Source organism: Phytophthora sojae (assembly GCF_000149755.1).
Source record: "Phytophthora sojae unplaced genomic scaffold PHYSOscaffold_9, whole genome shotgun sequence".
NCBI classification, from domain to species: Eukaryota; Oomycota; class Peronosporomycetes; order Peronosporales; family Peronosporaceae; genus Phytophthora; species Phytophthora sojae.
Window position 1 is genome coordinate 3,072 of NW_009258123.1, and position 20,603 is coordinate 23,674.

A 20,603-nucleotide genomic window follows, 5' to 3' on the forward strand; every position below is an offset into this window, starting at 1 on the left:
CTAATCACAACGACTGGGTTCGAGTCACCCATTACACCTTTTTCTCCTTTGCAAGTGTTTTTTTAGTGCCGACGAAGTGTAGACATTTATAGGTGGCGGATATTACCAGCCGACGTGCCCGATAGTACCTCCGCATTGGTGGTAGGGGTGAAGGGCCGCGGCAACAAGAAGCCAAACTCTCTAGAAGCCCGCAAAGTCATTTTACACTCTCACTCTTCATTTTTCCGACCGAAGCTCAAAACAACAATGGCGACGCAGAAGTACGCAGCCCCTTGTGGAGGTTGCGGGGCACCCGTGGTTCCTGTTCACTGTTGCCCAGTGTGTTCTTGTCATGTGCACACCTTCTGTAGGCGTCCTACCGGAAAAGAAGGCTTTGGGCAGCCTGTTATCTGCCCAAAGTGCGACAAGCCAACGCATCCCGACGGACCCGCCCCTGCCGCTACTCCAACGCCGCCAACCACTACCACAAATGTTGTTGTCGACTTGCTCGATAGCGAATCAGACGTCGAAGACAAGGCGCCATCTCCATTCTCGGAATTGGCCACGCCTGCCGCGAGCGCTGCCGCCGAGCTGCTGAATAGTAAGTGTGGTGTAGTGCCCAGCGAGGAAGCGGGCACGTCGGCGTCGGTGAAAGAAGGCGCCGAGACGAATGCTGATGGATGCGGATGATGAACTCGACGCGGATTGATGGGCGCGACGCAGGGCCGAGCTCGACGGGAAAGTCGGCGTGGGTGATGGGCCGTGAGACACGGTGCCAGAATCCAGTGCGACGCGTAATCATCCGACGGGTCGACCAGCGCACCCGGTTCTGCAAAACGCGCCGACCCTAAACCCCGCCGAGCAACGCGCCGTGGTAAGATCTTGATTGCGCCACGCAAACCAGATTGAAGGACGGCAGTGCAAGCACGACAGAAGTAAAGATAGGCACAGAACGGTAGGCTTAGCAAGCAGTAGTACAGAGTAGCCAGTAGCAAGGACATAGGACAGGGTAAGGCCTCAGTCCCGAAATTTCTATGAACCACAAAGACCTCCCGTCTTGTCCGAGGTTCCAAGGGAGCCACCAAGCGCCGGCAAGTATAGCCGCCTCGATATCGCGGCCCCCCGTCGTTTGCTGGTTCGGGTGCTCACCCCCCACAGACCCGTGCTGGAACAAAGGCACGTTAAAGGTATACCGTTTAGGTGGGCGCCCGATAACGCGCTGCCTCGACGAAGGACCGCACTGGCCTGATAACCGCCGTGCACAAGCCCCCCTGTAGGCCCGATAACGCCACACAAGCCCAAGGAAACGCCGAGGAAACGCCGGCCCGATAATGCCGCACGCCCGACGGGAACGCCGAGGAAACGCCGGCCCGATAACGCCGCACGCCCAAGGCTCGATGCCCTACGACAAGGAACAAGCGTCAACACAAGAACCCCCAACTCCGAAGCCTGCGAAGACTTGGGCTTGTATTTCGAAGATAAGCTACTCCAACAACCGGGAATAATTTGCTCGGCGCGACCGCTATCGAGACGCGCCGAGTTTGTGCGAGATCGCATTCGCGAGATTTCTGCGAGGGCGCTACTCCACATAAGCACCATGACGACTACGAAGCCGCCACTACGTCGCCGACTCTCCCCTTCGAACTATTTGGTCGCCATACTGAATCCGTGAGCAGCATTGCTCAACGCCGAAAGGTTGTTAGATGGATGCAAAAACATGAAGCGATCCGAGGGGGTGAAGGCGTGTTTTTTAAGGCCGTCCCTCAGTTTCCTGCGATTTTCATCTCGGCAACGAAAGCTGCCAACCTGGCCAAGGCGTTGGGCTGGTGGAAGAAGAGGGACCCGATTTTGAACGCAGACCGGGGAATAGTTGTAGTCTCGGCTCATCGACGTGGGGGAAGACGTCGTGTCAGCACGAAAGTGATTGGAGGGCGTGGGAGACCAAGGAGCGCCTGGGTTGAATGGCTGTACCCTTTGCTTCTGGGCGAGTTTGATCGGCTGAGAACGCTTGGTGTGAAATTTGACCCCCCATTGCTCCTGCAGTACTCAGCAGCTTTGACTCAAGCTCATCCCTCACCATGACTTTGAACGGCTTGAACACAGCCACATCCAGTGGCTGGTACATGTGCGTCGCATTCGGTGGCAACGCTAGTAACATGATCCCCATGTCGAATGCAGCTCCAACGGACTCTGGTACACAATAATCCGTCAAAACCGATTAGTAAGTCCAAATCAGTTTAGAGAGGAAATTAGCACCGCAACTTCAATACGTACCGGCAGTCGAAACTCTCGCCACTCGCGACCGGGTACGTATAAATCCTCGATCGGCCCACACGAAGGCTGCGTGTCATAAGGTTCGTCATCTTCAGCACTCTGCGACTTTAGCAGTGGTACCATGACCTCGTCCGGAAGGCGTGCGGTGCCATGGCATAGATCCAGCCGGGATCATGATGTCCATCCCAAGGACCACATCCACCCCGGCACTGTGGTCCATTATCCACATTTCAAATTCGTAGACCTGCTCCCACGACGTGCAACTCTCCAAAAAGGTCGCAATCCAAATTGCTTGCTCTGCCTACGAAACGGCCATCATGGGTCGGCCTAACAACGCTGTGAGCGGGTTTAGGTCCACGGGATTGTACCCGCCCTCGCTCTTCAACATGACCAAGCGCCTGAGAGTCTACACGAACGGCGGCGCGAGAGGCGAGGTCGGGAAAGAGGCGTGGCTCAAGCGACAGCGCGACCCGGTTTGACTGGAGGCTCGCTCGGAGATCCTGACCCTGCCACCAGCTGCAGAGACGCTAGGTAAGAAAGCTAGATTGACTGTTGACATCGAAGGAGAGCTGGTGTCAAACGATGCGCTTTGCTAGAGTCAACCTACTAAACTCGGTGCTCTCGTACACTAAAATGATCACTGCACTTTGTCCCTCAATATGGTTCACTATATCTTCTGCGATAATTGGTCGCTTACATATTGTAGGCCACTCCCAGACTTATTCATACTTCCTCTACTACGATTAACCTACATGAATAATGCAATCGTTCTAACAACGCCGTAGAAAGAATTTCCCGACAGCATCGAGAACCATGCACTCAATTGGTGTTTTAAGTTAGTATCACATTTGGTCCATCTCATGTCGTCGCATCCCCGCGACCCTTCGCTCGGCTGTCGCACGGTGTCATATTCGGTCCGTCTCACGGTGGCGCACTTCTGGAAATACTCCTGGGACGGTTTTGAGACGTTCCATTCCTCGCGTTTCACACTGTCGCACTTTTGCGCCTCGTTGCCACCGAATTTCTCCACCTGCGGCCCTTCGTCCGGCTGTCGCATCTCGTCACATTGGAGCGATTTTCCATCGAATTGCAAGCTTCGCGCCGCGTCGCCCGACGAATCTTCGACGGGTTACTCGGTTCCAGGCGCATCAGCCGGGCGTCCCGCATAGTCGCTTCGCATAGTCGCTTCTCTGCGACCCTTGGTCCGACCGTACGCACGTCGTTATCACGACGGCTATTTCCGTCGTCATCTCGCGTAACCCCGTCGAGGGGCTGTACTTCGGTGACTTGTCGTCCGGCGATGCCGCCGCTTCAGACACACACGTCGGTCCTGCTGGCAGTGAGCTCTCGCGACAGCAACTAGGTACAATCTCGGCTCACTGCCCGTGTGATCTTCCTCCTCTTGCTCACCTCGACCGCATCGTATTCCAAATCTTCGTATGTCGGCCATCCATACATTGGCCAGACAAGTTCGTCATCCCGCCAGGTATCGTCCCCGTCCCAGGTCACTGCACACGCCAGGCTCTGCCAATCTTGGTAATTTCGATTAGTCGCCAGTACGAAGCGGGGCGCGAGCGGAAACACATCGGAGGGTGTCCACCAGCCTACTGTCATGCCTGCGTCGAGCGTTATTGTCTCGTCCGTGACGTTGGTCACCCGCAGGTATGTTTGTCGCTCGATCTTAGTCTTAATCATGGTTGTAACCCACGTTTTGCTGCGCGTGACCCACAGGCGCGGTGCATCCCGGCTGGAACGCAGGCGGACGTCGAGTGTTCGCCCTGGGTCGAGTTGCTCGAGCGCATCGAGTGGGACCGGTCGCACTCGTGCGTCGTAACGCGATTGCTCGGGAGTCGTCGAGGCCCGCGCCGTGCCCAACGGTCGCCTAGATGTCGTCGCAACCGGCACTAAGACGGACCCAGATGACCCCAGCCAAGGTTTTTGTCCATGCGCAGCTGTGGACCATCGAAGTCGCGGAGGTGCGGCCGATGTGACGGAGCACGTCGTAGTGGTTGCAATCATCGCCCGCTGTCTGAGTGCATCGACCTCAAGGTTCATCCGATCGTCGAAGTCGCTGCCCGAGCCGAGACGCGGCCGAGGACGTGTTGTAGAGCGCTCGCCGACGGACATCACGGCGTGATTACCAAGTTCTTGCTGGTGCATCTCCTTCGACGCGTCCCGCGTAGACATTTTCTGCGTCGAGTGTTTTCGCGTCGAGTTTCTTGGCTCGACATGAACCGCAGAGACATGGGTATTCGACGCCTGAGTTGTCGTAGACTTCGTGCTTGCCTCTTCCAGCGCCTAAGGAATTACATCCTTCAGATCCGGCAGAATTGTGAGCCCTGTGACTATCGAAGTCCGGCGCCACGAAGGGGCCCGTGAATTTTCTCATCAGCATGGGCTTGAGGAAGACCAAGATTGGGTCTTGCTCTAGCAGACGGAAGAGCTCCGTACGCACCACGACGTACCGCACTTCCTCGACGGTGTACTGGCGTCCCGCGTCCTTCTCTTTCGGCTTGGACAGCGACTCCTCCGCCGAGTCCGGCGCGTGCCGCTTCTTCTTCTTCTTCTTCCTCTTAGGCGACTTGGGCTTGGTGGCGGCCTTGGCGGTGGGTTGTTGTTGGTCGTCGGCCTTTGCAGGTTTCCGACCAGTAGGACCGCGACTCCCTCGTCGGGAGCCACATCGGGAACGACTAACTGTTCTTCGTAGCCCTCCTGGTCGTCGGTGGCCCCATGGCCTGTCGTGAAGGTTCCCTCAGAGCTCCACGACGCGACAGGTCTCTCACTGTGCTCTCTTGCAGTCGGCGACCTTCCAGCCGACCGCGCACTTGCCTCCGATGCCACTTGGATCGTTAGTCCGTCATTCGAAGTAGTACTCCCGGGTCGCGGCACCATTGTAGAGTAGCGCCCTCGCAGAAATCTCGCGGAGTCGATCTCGCACAAACTCGGTGCGTCTGGATAGCGGTCGCGCCGAGCAAATTATTCCCGGTTGTTGGAGTAGCTTATCTTCGAAATACAAGCCCAAGTCTTCGCAGGCTTCGGAGTTGGGGGTTCTTGTGTTGACGCTTGTTCCTTGTCGTAGGGCATCGAGCCTTGGGCGTGCGGCGTTATCGGGCCGGCGTTTCCTCGGCGTTCCCGTCGGGCGTGCGGCATTATCGGGCCGGCGTTTCCTCGGCGTTTCCTTGGGCTTGTGTGGCGTTATCGGGCCTACAGGGGGGCTTGTGCACGGCGGTTATCAGGCCAGTGCGGTCCTTCGTCGAGGCAGCGCGTTATCGGGCGCCCACCTAAACGGTATACCTTTAACGTGCCTTTGTTCCAGCACGGGTCTGTGGGGGGTGAGCACCCGAACCAGCAAACGACGGGGGGCCGCGATATCGAGGCGGCTATACTTGCCGGCGCTTGGTGGTTCCCTTGGACCTCGGACAAGACGGGAGGTCTTTGTGGTTCATAGAAATTTCGGGACTGAGGCCTTACCCTGTCCTATGTCCTTGCTACTGGCTACTCTGTACTACTGCTTGCTAAGCCTACCGTTCTGTGCCTATCTTTACTTCTGTCGTGCTTGCACTGCCGTCCTTCAATCTGGTTTGCGTGGCGCAATCAAGATCTTACCACGGCGCGTTGATCGGCGGGGTTTAGGGTCGGCGCGTTTTGCTCGGTGCGTCTTGCTCGGCGGGGATAAGGGTCGGCGCGTTTTGCAAAGACGGGGAGCTGGTCGACTCGTCGGATGATTACGCGTCGAGTTGGACTCTGGCGCCCTGTATCACAGCGCATCAACCGCGTCGACTTTTCCCGTCGATCTCTGCCGCGCATCGCCCCCCATCAATCGCGTCGCGTTCCACTAACTGCATCGAGTTCTATCCTCGCGTCAGTCGGCTTTCATCTCGGCGCCTCCTCTCACCGGCGCCGACGTGCCCGCTTCCTCGTGGGGCACTACACCACATAAATAATGTGTGCTAAGTAGAAAATATCTGGTGGGTTGGTAGAGACGAGGTGGAAAGAGGGTAATCCAATAGGGGGCGGAAGGAAGGTGTTAGTTTAATGTGGTTGATTGATATGCGAACTAGTTGTGTGGTGTACGGAAATGTGGTGTGTAGAGTTGGATTGAAGTGGTTGGTTTGAGGATATAATGCTGTAGACAGGCTATTAAGTTAGAGGATAGGACTGGGATTTGTGTTGGAAAGTGCATTTTAAGTTGGAGAGAAGGCACATTTAGTTGTATGGAGCTTGCACAAAGACAGGAAGGGTGGGGTGGGTAAACAGGGTGTGTAAAAAAGGATAGGTGTGGTTGGTTAGTGGATGAGTTGGTTAGTGTGTGTGGGTGAAAGTGGAGATGAGGAGTGAATTGAAGAATGGAGAGGGAGTATGTGATAATCAAATTGGGTTGGTTGATGTGTAAGTTGGTGGGGGTGTGGAAATGAGGTGCGTGTAGAATGTTAGATGGGTTTGGTTTGGTGGATGTGAGGCGGGAAGTGGACGTTAAGGTTGGGGGGGGGTATTGATGTAGATGGTGGTAGTGGATTGTAGGATAGATCGAAGGAAGTTGATGTTTGGATGAAATTGGTTAATAGCGGAGGAAGGGTAGAATGTGTGCATAAAGTGTAATACATGTTGTTATGGGGTGAATATAGAATGGGGGCAAGATGATGCGATTGGAGAATGAGATAGGAGTGGTGGTGATAAGCGGAGTGTAGGATACGAATAAGGAAGGTGGTGGTTGGATAGATTTGGTTGGTGTAGATAAGAAAAAAGAGCGTGAAAACATATGTGTGAAATAGAGTATATGGGGTTGGTTAGGGGTCTGAGGTTGGAAGTAGAAACATTGGATATAGAATGTGAACGTGGATTGTGGTGAGAAGTGGATTGTAGGATGGAAAGAAAGAGAAATTAGTGTGTGTGAAATTAGTAGAGTAAAAGGTAACAACTGAGAGTAATTAAAAATTATGTAAGGTTGTAAAAAAAGAATGATAAAACGAAAGTTGTAACCGGTGAGGGTGGATCGTAGGGTTAAATTGAGGTAGTTGATGTGGAATTAGGTATGTGGTGCGCGATTGGGGTATGCGAAGTAGGTTTGCGATGGTAGAATGGTGGATATGAAGTAAAACGTGAATAAATGCGGTTGGAAAGTGAGAGTGGTGGTGACAGAAAAGGTGGGTTGTAAACTATCCAAAATTCGGCGCAGAGCCCCGAATCCAGAACGTTCATGATGACGCAAAGGTCAGAGTTCAGCATTCGAGCATACAAAGTTGAGATTCGGGCGAAAGTGCGTAATGTTTCACGATTTTGCGGTTTTTGCGGTTTTTGAGCGCCGGACGAGTGGTACATATGTATGAGCGTTAGAAAAGTAGTGGTGTACATAGAAGTACTGCATATATGATGCTGAGGATTCCGCCGCAGTCGAGGGAGGCGAGGGAGGCAAACCGACAGCTAGAGAGTACTTTTCCCGCGGAATCCGAGGGAGGCGAACGCGAAATCCAAGGGAGGCGGTTCGCCGTGATTGGACAAAATGCGACAGAAAACATAAGAACTACACGCTCTATAAGGCGCCATTTACGATCCACAGTGCGAAATAGACGATATTTACGCCATGTATTACACGAACAAACATATGGTATACCTTTTGTGCGTATCACAGTAGCGGCTATGTGGGTGAGTGGCTCCTTCAAGTCTCGTGAAGCCACAGTATGCAGTGTATACAAACACCATCTTTACATAGACGGGGTGATTCGCGGTTAGGTGTCGCTTCGATTCCCCGCAATACGTAGATAGTTTTATTGCCCTGACTTGCGCCAAACGATCAAATATTGACTTCGGTATGCCTCCTCAAAGTGAGGCGTACGCACCCCCCAGCCGCCCCAAGAACGACGACAACGACGATGGAATCATTTCCGCGCCACACGGTTTCTGGCTATACCTTTAGCGACCTCGCTAGTGTATGTTTGGCGCGCATGAAAGGTCAAGCTGCGAGTCGAATCGCTACGCCCACCGCACAAACTGTGTTGATTCTGCTGCTCGATCCTCGGACGAAGTTGTCGGTGGGGTCGCTGGTCTCCCCTTCGAAGGCCAATGGAGCGAGCTAATGCGGCTGCGACCAGCGAATCGGATGCGGACAAACAGCGGGTCTTGGACGTTCTTGCCGCTAGTAACAAGTTGCTGGTTGATGCACACCGCGAGATGTATTGCTCGCGGAATGCTCGAAAGGGCGGGGCTGTCGAGAACGCGACTACCGCTGCGTCACTATCGAACTTTGATTTAGGTCCGTCTGCAGATGATGAGAAGGTGATCTGCGGAGCCCCATTCCGGCCCACAGCCGCAGCCACGCCGTTGTCGACGATTCACGACGAAGCGGACAGTGTTTTGGACGAGTGGCGTCAATACACGGTGGACTGGGTTGCTACGGTAGTGTTGCACTCGACGGACGATTAGAAGACGAGCGACGACTTCACGCCACTGCTAATCGTGCGTCATAATGGAGTCGTTTGCTGGAGTGTGGAGGCTGTCTGCGAGCACGTGGACATCCTCCGTTGGTTTCGTGAGGTTGGCAGTGTTCGCTTCCCGTCGATCGCTGCCCTCGCTCGCATTTGGTTGGGAAGGGCTCCCTCCAACGAGTTTCAAGAACGCGTTTTCTCGACCGGTGGAATCGTGATGAGCAACCGGCGCACTCGGACGGACACCCATCGCGCTGTGATGCAGGTCCTGCGGAAGCACAACAGGAAGGAGATCCTGTGCATGGAGGCTAACGACAGCGGAAGCTCGATGCTAGACTGAGGCCTACTGTCCTAACGTCGACGGAGGCTTGACGAGATTGTTGGACTTCGTGGTTGTCATTTTGGTGGTCGTCAATTTAATGGTCGACAATAGTAATAATCTGATGATATTATACTACTACTGTATTAGACCAGCTCGCTGACTCGAGCTTATTATTTCGTTATTAGCTTTGGGAGAGGACACTGGATATTACTATAGTAGTTTGGTAAAAAAAATCTACTATCAATCTCTGCCCATGGCAAAGCGCCTGTGCGTGCAGAGAACCCTAGAAGAGCAAGTGAGACTGCTAAAGATTTGGCAACAAAACAAGCATTGGACTCTCACGGAGGCTGCCGCCGAACTAGAGGTTGACGAGGTCACACTGCTTGGCTGGCGCGACAAACTGTCGGAGCCACATCAACGATCCGAAGCAATTTGGCTGCGTTTACAAAAGGAAAGGGGCGACCACCGCAGGGGCGATAAAAACAGGGCCAGCCCTCGGTGTGGCAGTCACTGTGGCTGTCACCAACGCGTGAGCGTGAACCGAAGTCGACCGAGTGTAATGTCGATGAAGTAGTGCAGCTGAAGCAGCCTGGGGAGCCGCAGGAGCCTCGGTCGTCGTAGCCTGAGACTCCGGAGGTGCTGCAGGACCTGTATGTTGTGCAGCCGAGGCTTCTGCTTCGACGTCGGAGCCAAACATCTCTTGCATGAGGGCTGCACGATCCTCCGAGGTCTCCGAGCTATCCGACGACCCTCCCTCTGGCGAGTCCCCGGGAGGTAATAAGCCACCGGGGCCAGCAGCAGCCCTCGTTAGAGGAGCCGATGTCGAGCTTCTCGAGGCCGACAGACCCTCGTTGTCACCAGCAAACCAACGCTAACCAAGACTTGGGACACGATCGACGCAGCTTCGGGAACCGGGATGGCAGGCAAAGACTCGGTGGTGGTAGCAGGAGCCTCGGAAGAGGTGCCTCCAGCCTCCACTGTACCGGCCGGCGCTTCCGGGATCTCGCCGGGCTCAAGTTCACCTTACGGGACGTCATCTGGACTTCCAGCGCCGCCGAACCCGAAGTCGGGAGACCCCTCGTCCCGCGGAGGCGGAGACCGAGCTGGCTGAGAAACTGGAGCAGCGCCCATCAACCTAGACTATAGCGGCACGTCCGAGTGCTCGTACGGAAGAGGCTGGGAATCCAGCCGGCTAGTCTGAAACGTCGTTGAGGGTCGTGGCGCCGACGGAGGCGGTGCAAGAACCTCACCCGATGCTGACCGAGGGCTAGATAACCCAGCGGCCGCTGCAGCTCTGGTCGACCGACGGTCTACCGAAAAGCTTGGGCGGAGAAGGCTGAGATGCCGTGCCCTCGGCGGAGCCGACTCGGCTTGCGAATCGCGCTTGCGCTTGAACGTCCCGGTGGACTCAGACGAACCAACAGACGCCACCTCCGAAGCCGCGGGAGCAGATGAACCCTCGGTGGGCTCAGCCATCGACACGTCAGCCGTCTTGGACTCTTGCTCGGACGAGGATTTGTCACGGCGCGGACTCTCCACAGTGACCGTCGGCGGAGACAGCCCCAGGAGGTTCCAGTCGATCTCGGCTGCGGAGATGCCAGCCGAGGCTAAGACCAAGGTATCCACGTCGAGCCCATGGGCTGCCGAGTGTCGTCGAAGAATGGAGTTCGCCCGTCGTAAGCTGTTGCTCTCGTCCGTCAACGCTCTGATGCGAGCAGGGATGACGTCGGCTCGGTCACGGTCGGACAACTGGTCTCGTAGCTTCTGCAACTGGGTGTTGTAGGTAACGAGGCTTGCCTTGATGCGCTCGTGAAGCTGGGCGTTCCGACGAACAGCAGCCGCCGCGTCTGCTTCTGCAGTTTGTGTCCGGCGATCCAACGATTGGGTAATGTTTGCATGCTGAGAGATGGCTGCGTTCGCCTCCAGCAACTGCTGATTGGAGTTCGCGAGCTCGGCACGCATGTCCTGGAGATGCTCGAGCGCTTGGTTGCAGTCCGAGTTGGCCGTCACGAGGAGGTAGTCTGCCCGTTGGCGGAGACGCATCTCCTCGTCGAGCTTGTCTTGGGTTTCGACGAGCTCCTCTCGCAGCCGATCGTTGTCGCGACGGCGATCCACCAGCTCATCCGACTTCGCGAGAGGAAGACGTACAGGGGGCACAGCCGCGGCCAGCACCTCACCGACGTTAGTGGCAGCTTGCAGGTTGCGAGCAGGGATGACTCGAGCTGGAGGCAAACGGGCAACACCCACGACGAGACGAGCGAGTTCCAGCATCTGCTGCTCGCCCAAGACAACCGCTGACGGAGGAATCTCGGCCGTGCCAGCACCAGCTCCGGCGCGACCTCCTACAGCTGCCTCGCCTCCACCCCCCACCCCACCGACGCCCCGCGAGTTGCCAACGTGCCCCGAAGGCGCGGGAGTTGGCGACGGTGGAGCGCTGGCGCTTGGTGGTGGTGTCGGCGGCGAGTCGGGAGCCTCTTCAATGCGAACTGCCGGCGGAGGAGTCTCGGTCGCCCCAGCACCAGACTCAGGACTACTTAGAGGGGCCGGTGGAGGGTCGACCGATGTCTCGGAGGCGGCAGGAAGGAGCTCAGGGTCACCTGCAGGCATGGCCGGGGCTGGTGGCACAGCACCAGCGGCGATAGGAGTGGTGGCACGCGCCGAACGAGCCTGGCGCGCCGGACGACTACCCGAAGTGTCGGTGGCGACATCAACGGCTCCCTGAGATGATCAAGAAAGGTATGGGGTTAACAACGAGGATCCGAATGACAGTGAGGAGCGGCAGGAGTGAGGAACGTACCGGCCCGGAGCACTGGAGAGCCGGAAGAGCAGCGGCAGCCGCGTCGGCGAATGCGCGCGACGGAAGAGCCATGGAGTCGAAGAACCGTGGACGCCTAGACGCTCACCAGCGTGGGAGGCTTGCGTCGAGGCGGGGGCAGATGTGGTATTGGAAAGTGGCAGTTTCCAACGCTGTTGACCCGTTAGCCCGACAATTAAGTTCAATCAAGGGCAATCAAGGCAAGGTCAAGCGAGAGACGGAGATGGCTGCTTCTGATTGGATGGTGACATTATCCTCGGTAGAGTGACAATCAGTGGCCGAAGCCTCGTTGGGTCCTAATACAACCCCCAACGAGGCTTCACGGTACCCACTTTTAGGTACAGATGCATTTAGTTACGTACTTGTAATAAAAAGACAGTCTTCCCCCAAAACCAACAAGGGTAAAGTCCGACTTCGGTAAGTGTAGCTAGCGTATTGTAGTGCTTGGACACGCTCGGCTGTGTGTGGATGCCTGTCGGGGAGCTTATTGTGCATTGACCGAGGGTTTCCTTGGCAGCGCCAAGAGTTGGGGCGGCCGGAGAGGCAGGAACGGTATTAGAGTATCGTTCGGTATATATTTGTGGGATTAGAGTGTCCCTGAGTGAATTAGGCTACGTACCGTGGTTTTACCTTGGTCCCCCTGTATAAGGCCTAACACGCCGGTACTCTTCCTTTCTGAGGGACTGCAGTGGGGTTGCGCGAAAGCGCTATATAGTATCCTAGCCTTAGCTCGTGGCTAGTGGTCGGCGAGTCAAGCGTGAGTGCTGCGTGGGCAACGATGCCGTGTGTATGATTTGGCATATGTAGGTCCTGCTTTTGGGACAGGTCCTAAATTTGAGACGATGGTGGCAAATCGGTCCTGCTTTTGGGAATTCCTCCTACCGCAACCAAGTCCAGTCCAAGTTGGGGTGAGTACCGGGCACCAACCCGAGGGTAATTCATCCCATTTCATTTCCTAGCTGCAGTTAAGCTCGTCCAGACCAGGAAGGCCCCGCATTTCATATTACTAATTACCTTTTCACCCCGGTTAGAGTAGCCTCGGGTGGGAAGTATTGATTTCAGCGCTATTGTGTGATAGTAGGTAATTGGTTGTGTTAGTTTTCCTCAGTACTTGAGGGTGGTGCGCGTGAGCCAAAGCCGACCGGGATTGACCAGTGTCTTGGCAGTGTCCTGGAGTGCGGCTGGAGTTGACTGGAGTAGTGACCAACCCATTCACGGTCCGAAATAATAAGGAAGGGCTACGTGTTTGTATATAACTCTGTATCGGTTTGTATTGTTTGGTTATCTGAGGGGGTCAGGCGACGTCCAGGAAGGTTACGTTCTGCTCTGCTACCTAGCGACCTACAATTAACAAGACAACTCGTCCACAGTTGAAGAGCCCTGGTTGGGAAGACAAACGAACTCATAGGGACTGTTCACAAGGACACACGCCACCCCGGATGGAGGGTACATCTAGGTGTATAATCTCCGGCTAGGGTTTATTCTGGGTGGACCCCATTCGGGAGTCTACATCCAGGGCACGCTAACTATACACCTGGGTGGTCAGGCGCTCACCCGCCTCGCCTCAGTATGTTCGGCATGTACGGAATGTTTGCCGGACAACGGTTTGACCTCGGTCGGCATGGCGGCACTTAGGGACAGCTCATTGATAGAAGTTCCTGGGGTTGTGAACGAGGAAGCAGAACAGGGGCAGCATGGTCAGGGCGATATTAGTCAGGGGGCACCAAATTCACCGACGGTAAGTTGACCTACAGTGAAATCACAACCATTTGCGGCTACTAATAGTTCTGTTTTGAAAGGTGTGCCGACGGACATCGAGGTGATGGAGTCAAACTCAAACGTCTCCCTTCCATGTGAGGTCAATGACAATCGGAGTGCGCCACATTCACCGACGGTAAGTTAACCTATAGCGCTTGTGGCAGTCACTTCGTTTACTAACCGTTTTGTTTAAAAGGGTGCGTCATCGGACAAGGAAGTGCTGGAACCAAGCCCGAAAGTCTCCCAGCCAGCTCAGCTCGTCATGGGGGAGGATTCTGCCAGCGCACCCGCTCCAAATCCAACAGCACCCGAGCGAGCAGCAAAACGGGCAAGACGGACCCCATGAAATTCGCTTCAGCTGTTAATTGAGGCCGTGCGAGTGGGAGCGCCGTACGCGGAGTTCGCCTCTCGTCTGCGCAAACTAGCAGTGCGTCAAGTTGAGCCAAAGGCGTCACTGCTCTCGGTTGCATGTAAACCCGACAAGCCCCCAACGCTGCCGGTCGAGGTCACGGAAGTGCTACCGTCGAAGCTCCTGAAAATGTGCGGGACAAAAAATCCTACGTTTGAGTCGAAATGGAAAAGAACTCGTGGTCGAGCCATTTTGCGGCAAGACATTGTCGTCATTGTCTGTGGAATTAAGTATTCTATGGAGGCATTTGATGCGATGAAGAATTGGTATACGATTCTTCAGCGCTACGACGAACTCGACCGCGCTTTGAAGTGAGTAGCTTGGGAGAAGTACAATGTATTTTCTCCAGTCGATGGCTTTGAATAGGAGACGCGTATGGTCACCCAAGACATGAGTCTTCACCTGCTGCGACTGCGTGTTCTCCAGGAGCACTGGATTTTGGTCACGTTCTGTGGCAAAGAGCAACTAGATGAAGCCTGCTTGGACAGATCGCTTGTCTGTTTGGTCAGACAATACCGCAAGACGAAGATTGCCGTTGCAGTGCCCGCAAATGTAATTCGTATGCCGCACATGGACCTTGAGCTGGCTCGCGGTCAGAGCGCCTTCAAGTTTGCCACGGCTCAGGCGGTCCCACCCGCCATGGTGGTCAACGTGAACGCGAACCCCTGGTGCAGTGTAATCGTGGATCTGTCCACGTCAACAATCACCGTGTTCGATTCCCAGCAGTGCGGCGACCGCCTTGTTGCACTGCACAAACTCATCCAAGACAAGATCGAGCCTTTGTTTCCTCCACGTCACTATCGGAATAGGACGTACAGCACCTTTGCCATTCGAGATAACTACAATTGCGGAGTTGGGGTGTTGGTCTTTTTCGAGGAGTTCCTGTCTGGAAACCTGGCGCGATGCGTCACAGGTAGCACACGGGACGCAATGCAATACTTCCGATATAGATATCTCAGTAAGATCATTGCAGGGCTTACTAATAAGTAAAGAGCTCATCAGCAATTGCTCGATCGAAGCTTATTATCAAACTTCACCTTAAATCGAAACCTACGCCTTCATGACAGCCTAAGCTTCCGTTTGAACTGCACTATGATCACCCTGACGCGCTACCCCAATTGAGTAGGCCGCACTTTGGTCGTGGCCGATCCTTGACCACGGACCCAGAGCGTTTGCCGCCCGAAGCCAACTTCAAGTTGTCGAGCGTCCTCTTGCAGATGCCGTAGACGATCCGATCGCCGCCCTCGGATGCCTCCAGGTACGGACACGAGCGAGATGCCCGACTTGCGCCTCACCTTGAACGTTAAGGGGTTCTGCGCGTAGTTGAACGTGTACAGCGAGTCTGTTGCGGCCGTGCCAGTGCTGTCGGCCACGAGCGTGCCAACCGCTGTCTTCTCGGCGGGATCGACCTAGCCGCGACACTTGGTCAAGCGAGATGCTGCGGAAGGGCCTGACATCTGCGTGCTCACGAGTGTCTTGTAGTGGTTGTAGAGCGCCTTCTAGTTGTCCACCTGCCTCCAGAGCATCACATTACTCATCGCGCCCACCGTGAGCGCCGGCGCGTGCAGCGCGTAAGAGTAGAGGTTCAGGCCAAAGGAGGTCGCCGTGCATCGGCGCCGATGTCGCTGCCTGCTGCTGTTGAATGGACAGCCTATCGATTCAACTCCCCACATTTCTTTTTCCCATCCAACAATCTATTTCTCACCACCACCCACATGAACTCTCACCAACCATTTTTTTTACTTTAGCTTTGTTCCCACCAATCAACCACATATATTCTATCACACACATCGTTTTGAAATCCTACCTTTTTACACGAACCAGCTCCATCCAACTCCCACCTTACTTCTTTCTACCTTACAATCTACTTCTCTTCATTGCCTACACACACACCAACCAAAACACTCACTTCCCACCACATACCCACCAATCTACCGCATATATCCACCTCATTTACACATTACATACTATCTTCTACAATAATCCACTCCACTATAAATAAAGAACTACAATATACTTCTAACCATATACTTCAACATACCTAAATCAAATTACATATTAATAGATATTTTGGATTATAGTACATAATTTGGTTTATTATCGACTAAAAGGTAGATAATTTGGTTTGTTACCACTGTTACCCATCAACTTATACTAACACTATGTATACTACCACATATTCTTCATGTACTACTATGTTCACCACTTCTCATATTCTACTACACTTGTATTATATACGGATACACTGGGGACCCCCAAAGCGTAACCTTCGTATGCCCGAAATTAGCAGCTATCAAATACTACCTCCGGAAGGAAAATACTGCACCTTTCCAATGAAATTACAGTCTAGCAATAAACGATACCCTTGCAAAAGCGATGCAGGTTTGATTTTCGAATCTCCCGCCTACCGGATCTCATCCGATCCTCCCCCTCTCGCTCCCCCGCCTCCCCCACTTTCAAAGATTCCCAGTCCTCGCCAAGATGGAGACCACCGACGACGAACGCCAAGCTGTGTGGGAGTATCTGCTGCTTCGTAGCACAAATGGGGTACTCAAGCGCGGTGACATCGTCAGAACTGCTGCCTACTTTCGCCTTACCCGCTTCACCGTCGCTCGTATCTGGGAGCGAGGTCGCAGCTCGATGGGCTCCCGAGTTGCAGCTGTCGTCAAGTCCAGGAAGAGCGCGCGCGGAAGAAAGAAGCTGGATCGTGCGACCCTGTGCACGCGCGTGGTTGAAGTCCCCGTGAACGACCGCGAGAACCAGCGCCGTGTCGCGGCGGCGTCTACTGTCAACAAGTATCTTATCCAGCGGCTCCTACAGGAGGGGTACTTGCGACGTGCGCTTCGTCAAACCCGTCCACGGCTTACGCCGTCGCATAAGCTTGCGCGTTTGAAGTTCTGCGTCGAGCACGTGAAGCTGGGGGCCAACGGGAACCACTTCTTTGACCCCATGTACGACGTTGTACACATGGACGAGAAGTGGTTCTACGTGAAGAAGATTGGGCAGAAGGTCTATGTTCTGACTGGGAAGGACGGGACGCCTGCGGAAGAACCCCCCCGTGCAATACGTGCACAGCAAGCGCTATATCAAGAAAGTCATGTTTCTATGCGCTGTAGCTCGGCCTCGGGGCGACTGGGATAGGAAAGTCGGCCTCTGGCCGGTTGTGGAGACGTACATCACGCAACGGGCAAGTGTCAACCGCGCTGCTGGTGTCGAGGAGCTACGTCCGATCTCAATCACCTGCGCGATATCGCGCCGTATGCTGGTTGACAATGTGATCCCTGCCATTAAGTCGACGTGGCCGCAAGAGCAGAAGGACATTCCGATCAAACTGCAGCAGGACAATGCGCGACCACACGTTGATGAAGACGATCCCGAGGAGCTGGCAGCAGGTTGCAGCAACGGCTGGACAATCAAACTGGCGAATCAGCCTGCGCAAAGCCCCCAGCTCAATTGCCTTGACCTAGGCTACTTTGCCAGCATCCAGTCTCTTCAGTCGCATACGAGGCTCCGAATAATTGAGAATCTCATCGACGAAGTGACGCGTGCGTTCGACAACACAAAGACCGAGACGCTGGACAAGACGTTCCTGACTCTACAAATGGTAAAGTTGCAGACCATGAAGTGCGGCGGTCGGAATGACTTTCGCCTGAATCACATGCAAAAGGACAAGCTACTTGCCGCTAACAGGCTGCCCGTAACGCTGCCGTGTGATACCCAGACGCTCATCAACGCTCACATGGACATGTCCACGCTATCTTCACTACAACTGGTCCCTACACCCCCTATGTCACTGTTTCCGGCAGCACTAGAACCCACAGCATTGCGTTCTGCCTCACCTCATTCTGATCTCGACCCCTTTCTTTGCTAGTGGTAGTGCACACTGAAACACAACCTTTGCATATCTTATAACCGCCAAAAAGGACAAGGCGGAGCGCTGCGTAATTTTTTTTAAAGGTGCAGTATTTTCCTTCCGGAGGTAGTAATGGATAGCTGACCCGACTCTGGCACATTCCAGTGGTATCATTGGATTCCCCGTATACAAAAACATATACGTCCAGGTTTTCACGTCTTCGTACCCAAAATTGGCTCCAATCATATGTTGGTCTATTTGGCCCGTCTTGGACACTAAACCCTAAACCCTGGATTTTATATTTACTTTCATAACTTATTTATCACATTTGGGAGTTTATAAATTATTATTAGACAAAAGTCGCTGGTTTTACCTCCGTTTAGTAACATGTCACGAAAGAGGGGTACCCAAACTTATTCTACTGATTACCTTTATTAAGCTAAATTGAGGCGCAAAGGAGCTGGATGAATAAAATTGGCAGATGTTACTGATACCGAAAAAAATGCCGAGTCTTACCGCTTATTATCCGAAAAAAGCTGTACGGATTGCAAAGCCTATGCTTTTTGAATGGGGATTCTTACCAATCGATCATTTAACTTACGTATTCTATTTTGCCCCTCTATCCTTTCATATATTTGATATTATCAAATAACACGACTGTTGAAGGTTATCGCTCTAAGCACCCAAAAGAAACTTGTGTACATTGGTGTGTTGCGACAGGCAGCATTGTCTAGACTATTTTTGAATGAATGGTTCTTTAATAAATAGTCTGACCTAGACTATATTTTGCTAAGGCTATTTATGAAGCAACACACACACAAAAGAGTCTTACTCGGACTTTTCATCGACCGGCTTACCTTCGAAGTGCTCGCAGTGTTTCGCGATAATATCTTGAAGATGCGGGTAGACCTGGCCAACTGACCAGGAACCATCGATTCCAAGTGAAAGTCCACATTGAATCATCGCCTTACGCGCATAGGACATCCCATTTTTGTCCTTTTGAAGGTTGACGGCTTTCACCGCCTCTGCAGCCAGCTGGAGGACAAACTTTTTCCCTGGATTTTGTAGTTTCCCAGACCATGAGCCGTTCTTCCTGACTTTGTTTTGCCAACAATTGTCCTTGATCAATTCCATCTTCTACTCATTCCACCTCGTTTTCCAGGCGTCCTTTATCTTGAAATCACGAAGGAGTCGGCTGGCTGACACAGGTCAGTGGTGTTGGGCGGAAAGAATTTGAGATCAGCGTTGGTGTTGTCGAGTTCGGCACGGCATTCATCCGCCTCAAGATGGCCTGAGCTCTTATTGAGATAGATCGTTTTTCAAAGTCCTCTGGGGTTGGCACGCATAGCTCGTTTCTCTTTTAGATATTCACGAAAGAGCTTCTGTGTCATCCACCCTTTTTTGCTTGAGCGATAGCAAACACCAGGGGTCCTGTCGGGGACGCCTCGAATTGGGTAACTCCCCTCAGAATTCATGAAAGTCATCATTGGGGAGGGGGATGCGTGCGCTGGGCCCACATGACAGGCTAACCACCATCGTCATTCCTTCACCGCCGAAAACGACGTCCGCATATTTGACCTCTGTATCACCGGAAAATCCGAGCGTTTTTCCATTGTCGAAGTCCACAACAAAGTGGGTTTCGTCGATATTCTCAATTACGTTTTCATCCAGGGTGCCATCGGCGAAGCCACGTTGCAACTCTCCAAGATATAAGCGATCTTCTTCTCAATAAACAACGCTTTCGGCCCGCTAAGCTGTTTTCTTCCGGTTTGTGTTCTGAGCACGATCACGTAGGCCTCCATGAAGCACTGGACCCAACGTGTGTTGATCGTCTAGATTATCAGCGCGCCTTTTGCGTCGACGTTCCTAGAGTTGTATGAGTCGGTTCCATCTCGAATAATTTGTTTTGCAAGTTGGCAGACTGGATACTTTCGAGGAGTCGAGAGGGAGTCCTGCACCATACTAAACCATGTCTAAGGACCCGCAATTGGCACTTCCGACGCCGTGCGACAATGGATTCGCAAGCCGATCGCAAGTTTGGACCGCTGAACCCAAGGTATACTCAAGACAAGACATTTGACCCCAAGCATAGTAAACAGAAGATATTTGCCCGAAGAAGAGAGAGAGAGAGAGAGAGAGAGAGAGAGAGAGAGAGAGAGAGAGAGAGAGAGAGAGAGAGAGAGAGAGAAAAAGTAGCTGATAAAAACCAAATAGAGTTCCTTTTACCCTGTACTGCGCAAGTGACTTCGGCCAAGCCTGCCGACGGAAATCCGGAGGACCCGAGACTACGACCGCGGGACGCTAAGGGCACATCAACGGCGAAGGACAGCCGTCTGTGTGGGCTCCATCAAACTCAAGTCCAGTTAGGTGGTGACCAGCGACGGCCTTGAGCTTCCTGGGGTGATCCATCTATTCCATATCCTAGTTGGGTCACTTGCTGTGCTCGTGGTAGCCCATTTCATATTATTCCAGAGGGTATTCTGGGGTGCGAGGTAGTCGCCTCCAGATTTTGTATTGACTGCTTGTGTGAAGGGAAGGTAACTGATAGTGATTGCATTTTCCTCCTTTATTGGAGGTGGTGCGCGTTTGTGTGAGTCTCAGGGGAGCTAGGCCCCTGAATTTCAGACTCGAGTGAGCCTAGTGTGTGTGACCCACCGTCCAAGGGTCCAAAAGAATAAGTGACGGCTAGTTGTAGTGTTTGTATACTCTGTATTTGTTGGTTTTATCGAGCTAGGAGGGCATTTGGGTAAGGTGTCTTCTGAGTTCCAAGT

General features: G+C 53.5%; 6 protein-coding genes across 6 annotated transcripts; 4 read left to right on the plus strand and 2 right to left on the minus strand.

Moving 5' to 3' along the window:
- Positions 1-246: 246 nt before the first annotated feature.
- Positions 247-669, plus strand: PHYSODRAFT_338166 (hypothetical protein; the record flags this gene model as incomplete). Its single annotated transcript, XM_009535916.1, has 2 exons — positions 247-260; positions 351-669. The coding sequence occupies 2 exons, from the start codon at positions 247-249 to the stop codon at positions 667-669; spliced, it is 333 nt and encodes a 110-aa protein (XP_009534211.1).
- A 1,853-nt stretch (positions 670-2,522) lies between these two features.
- PHYSODRAFT_523239 (hypothetical protein) lies at positions 2,523-2,732 on the plus strand (the record flags this gene model as incomplete). Its single annotated transcript, XM_009535917.1, has 1 exon — positions 2,523-2,732. A coding segment is annotated over one exon (210 nt), but the record flags the coding sequence as incomplete, so codon positions are not given.
- Positions 2,733-8,313: 5,581 nt separating this feature from the next.
- PHYSODRAFT_304927 (hypothetical protein) lies at positions 8,314-9,015 on the plus strand (the record flags this gene model as incomplete). Its single annotated transcript, XM_009535918.1, has 2 exons — positions 8,314-8,646; positions 8,674-9,015. The coding sequence occupies 2 exons, from the start codon at positions 8,314-8,316 to the stop codon at positions 9,013-9,015; spliced, it is 675 nt and encodes a 224-aa protein (XP_009534213.1).
- Positions 9,016-9,439: 424 nt separating this feature from the next.
- On the minus strand, positions 9,440-11,866 carry PHYSODRAFT_338169 (hypothetical protein; the record flags this gene model as incomplete). Its single annotated transcript, XM_009535919.1, has 5 exons — positions 9,440-9,844; positions 9,880-9,974; positions 10,025-10,112; positions 10,150-11,715; positions 11,795-11,866. 5 exons carry the CDS (start codon positions 11,864-11,866, stop codon positions 9,440-9,442), a joined length of 2,226 nt encoding a protein of 741 aa, XP_009534214.1.
- A 1,640-nt stretch (positions 11,867-13,506) lies between these two features.
- PHYSODRAFT_304928 (hypothetical protein) lies at positions 13,507-14,969 on the plus strand (the record flags this gene model as incomplete). The annotated part of the gene is made up of 4 exons (XM_009535920.1): positions 13,507-13,550; positions 13,598-13,706; positions 13,929-14,290; positions 14,489-14,969. The coding sequence occupies 4 exons, from the start codon at positions 13,507-13,509 to the stop codon at positions 14,967-14,969; spliced, it is 996 nt and encodes a 331-aa protein (XP_009534215.1).
- Positions 14,970-15,088: 119 nt separating this feature from the next.
- PHYSODRAFT_338170 (hypothetical protein) lies at positions 15,089-15,517 on the minus strand (the record flags this gene model as incomplete). Its single annotated transcript, XM_009535921.1, has 2 exons — positions 15,089-15,388; positions 15,491-15,517. The coding sequence occupies 2 exons, from the start codon at positions 15,515-15,517 to the stop codon at positions 15,089-15,091; spliced, it is 327 nt and encodes a 108-aa protein (XP_009534216.1).
- Positions 15,518-20,603: the final 5,086 nt, after the last annotated feature.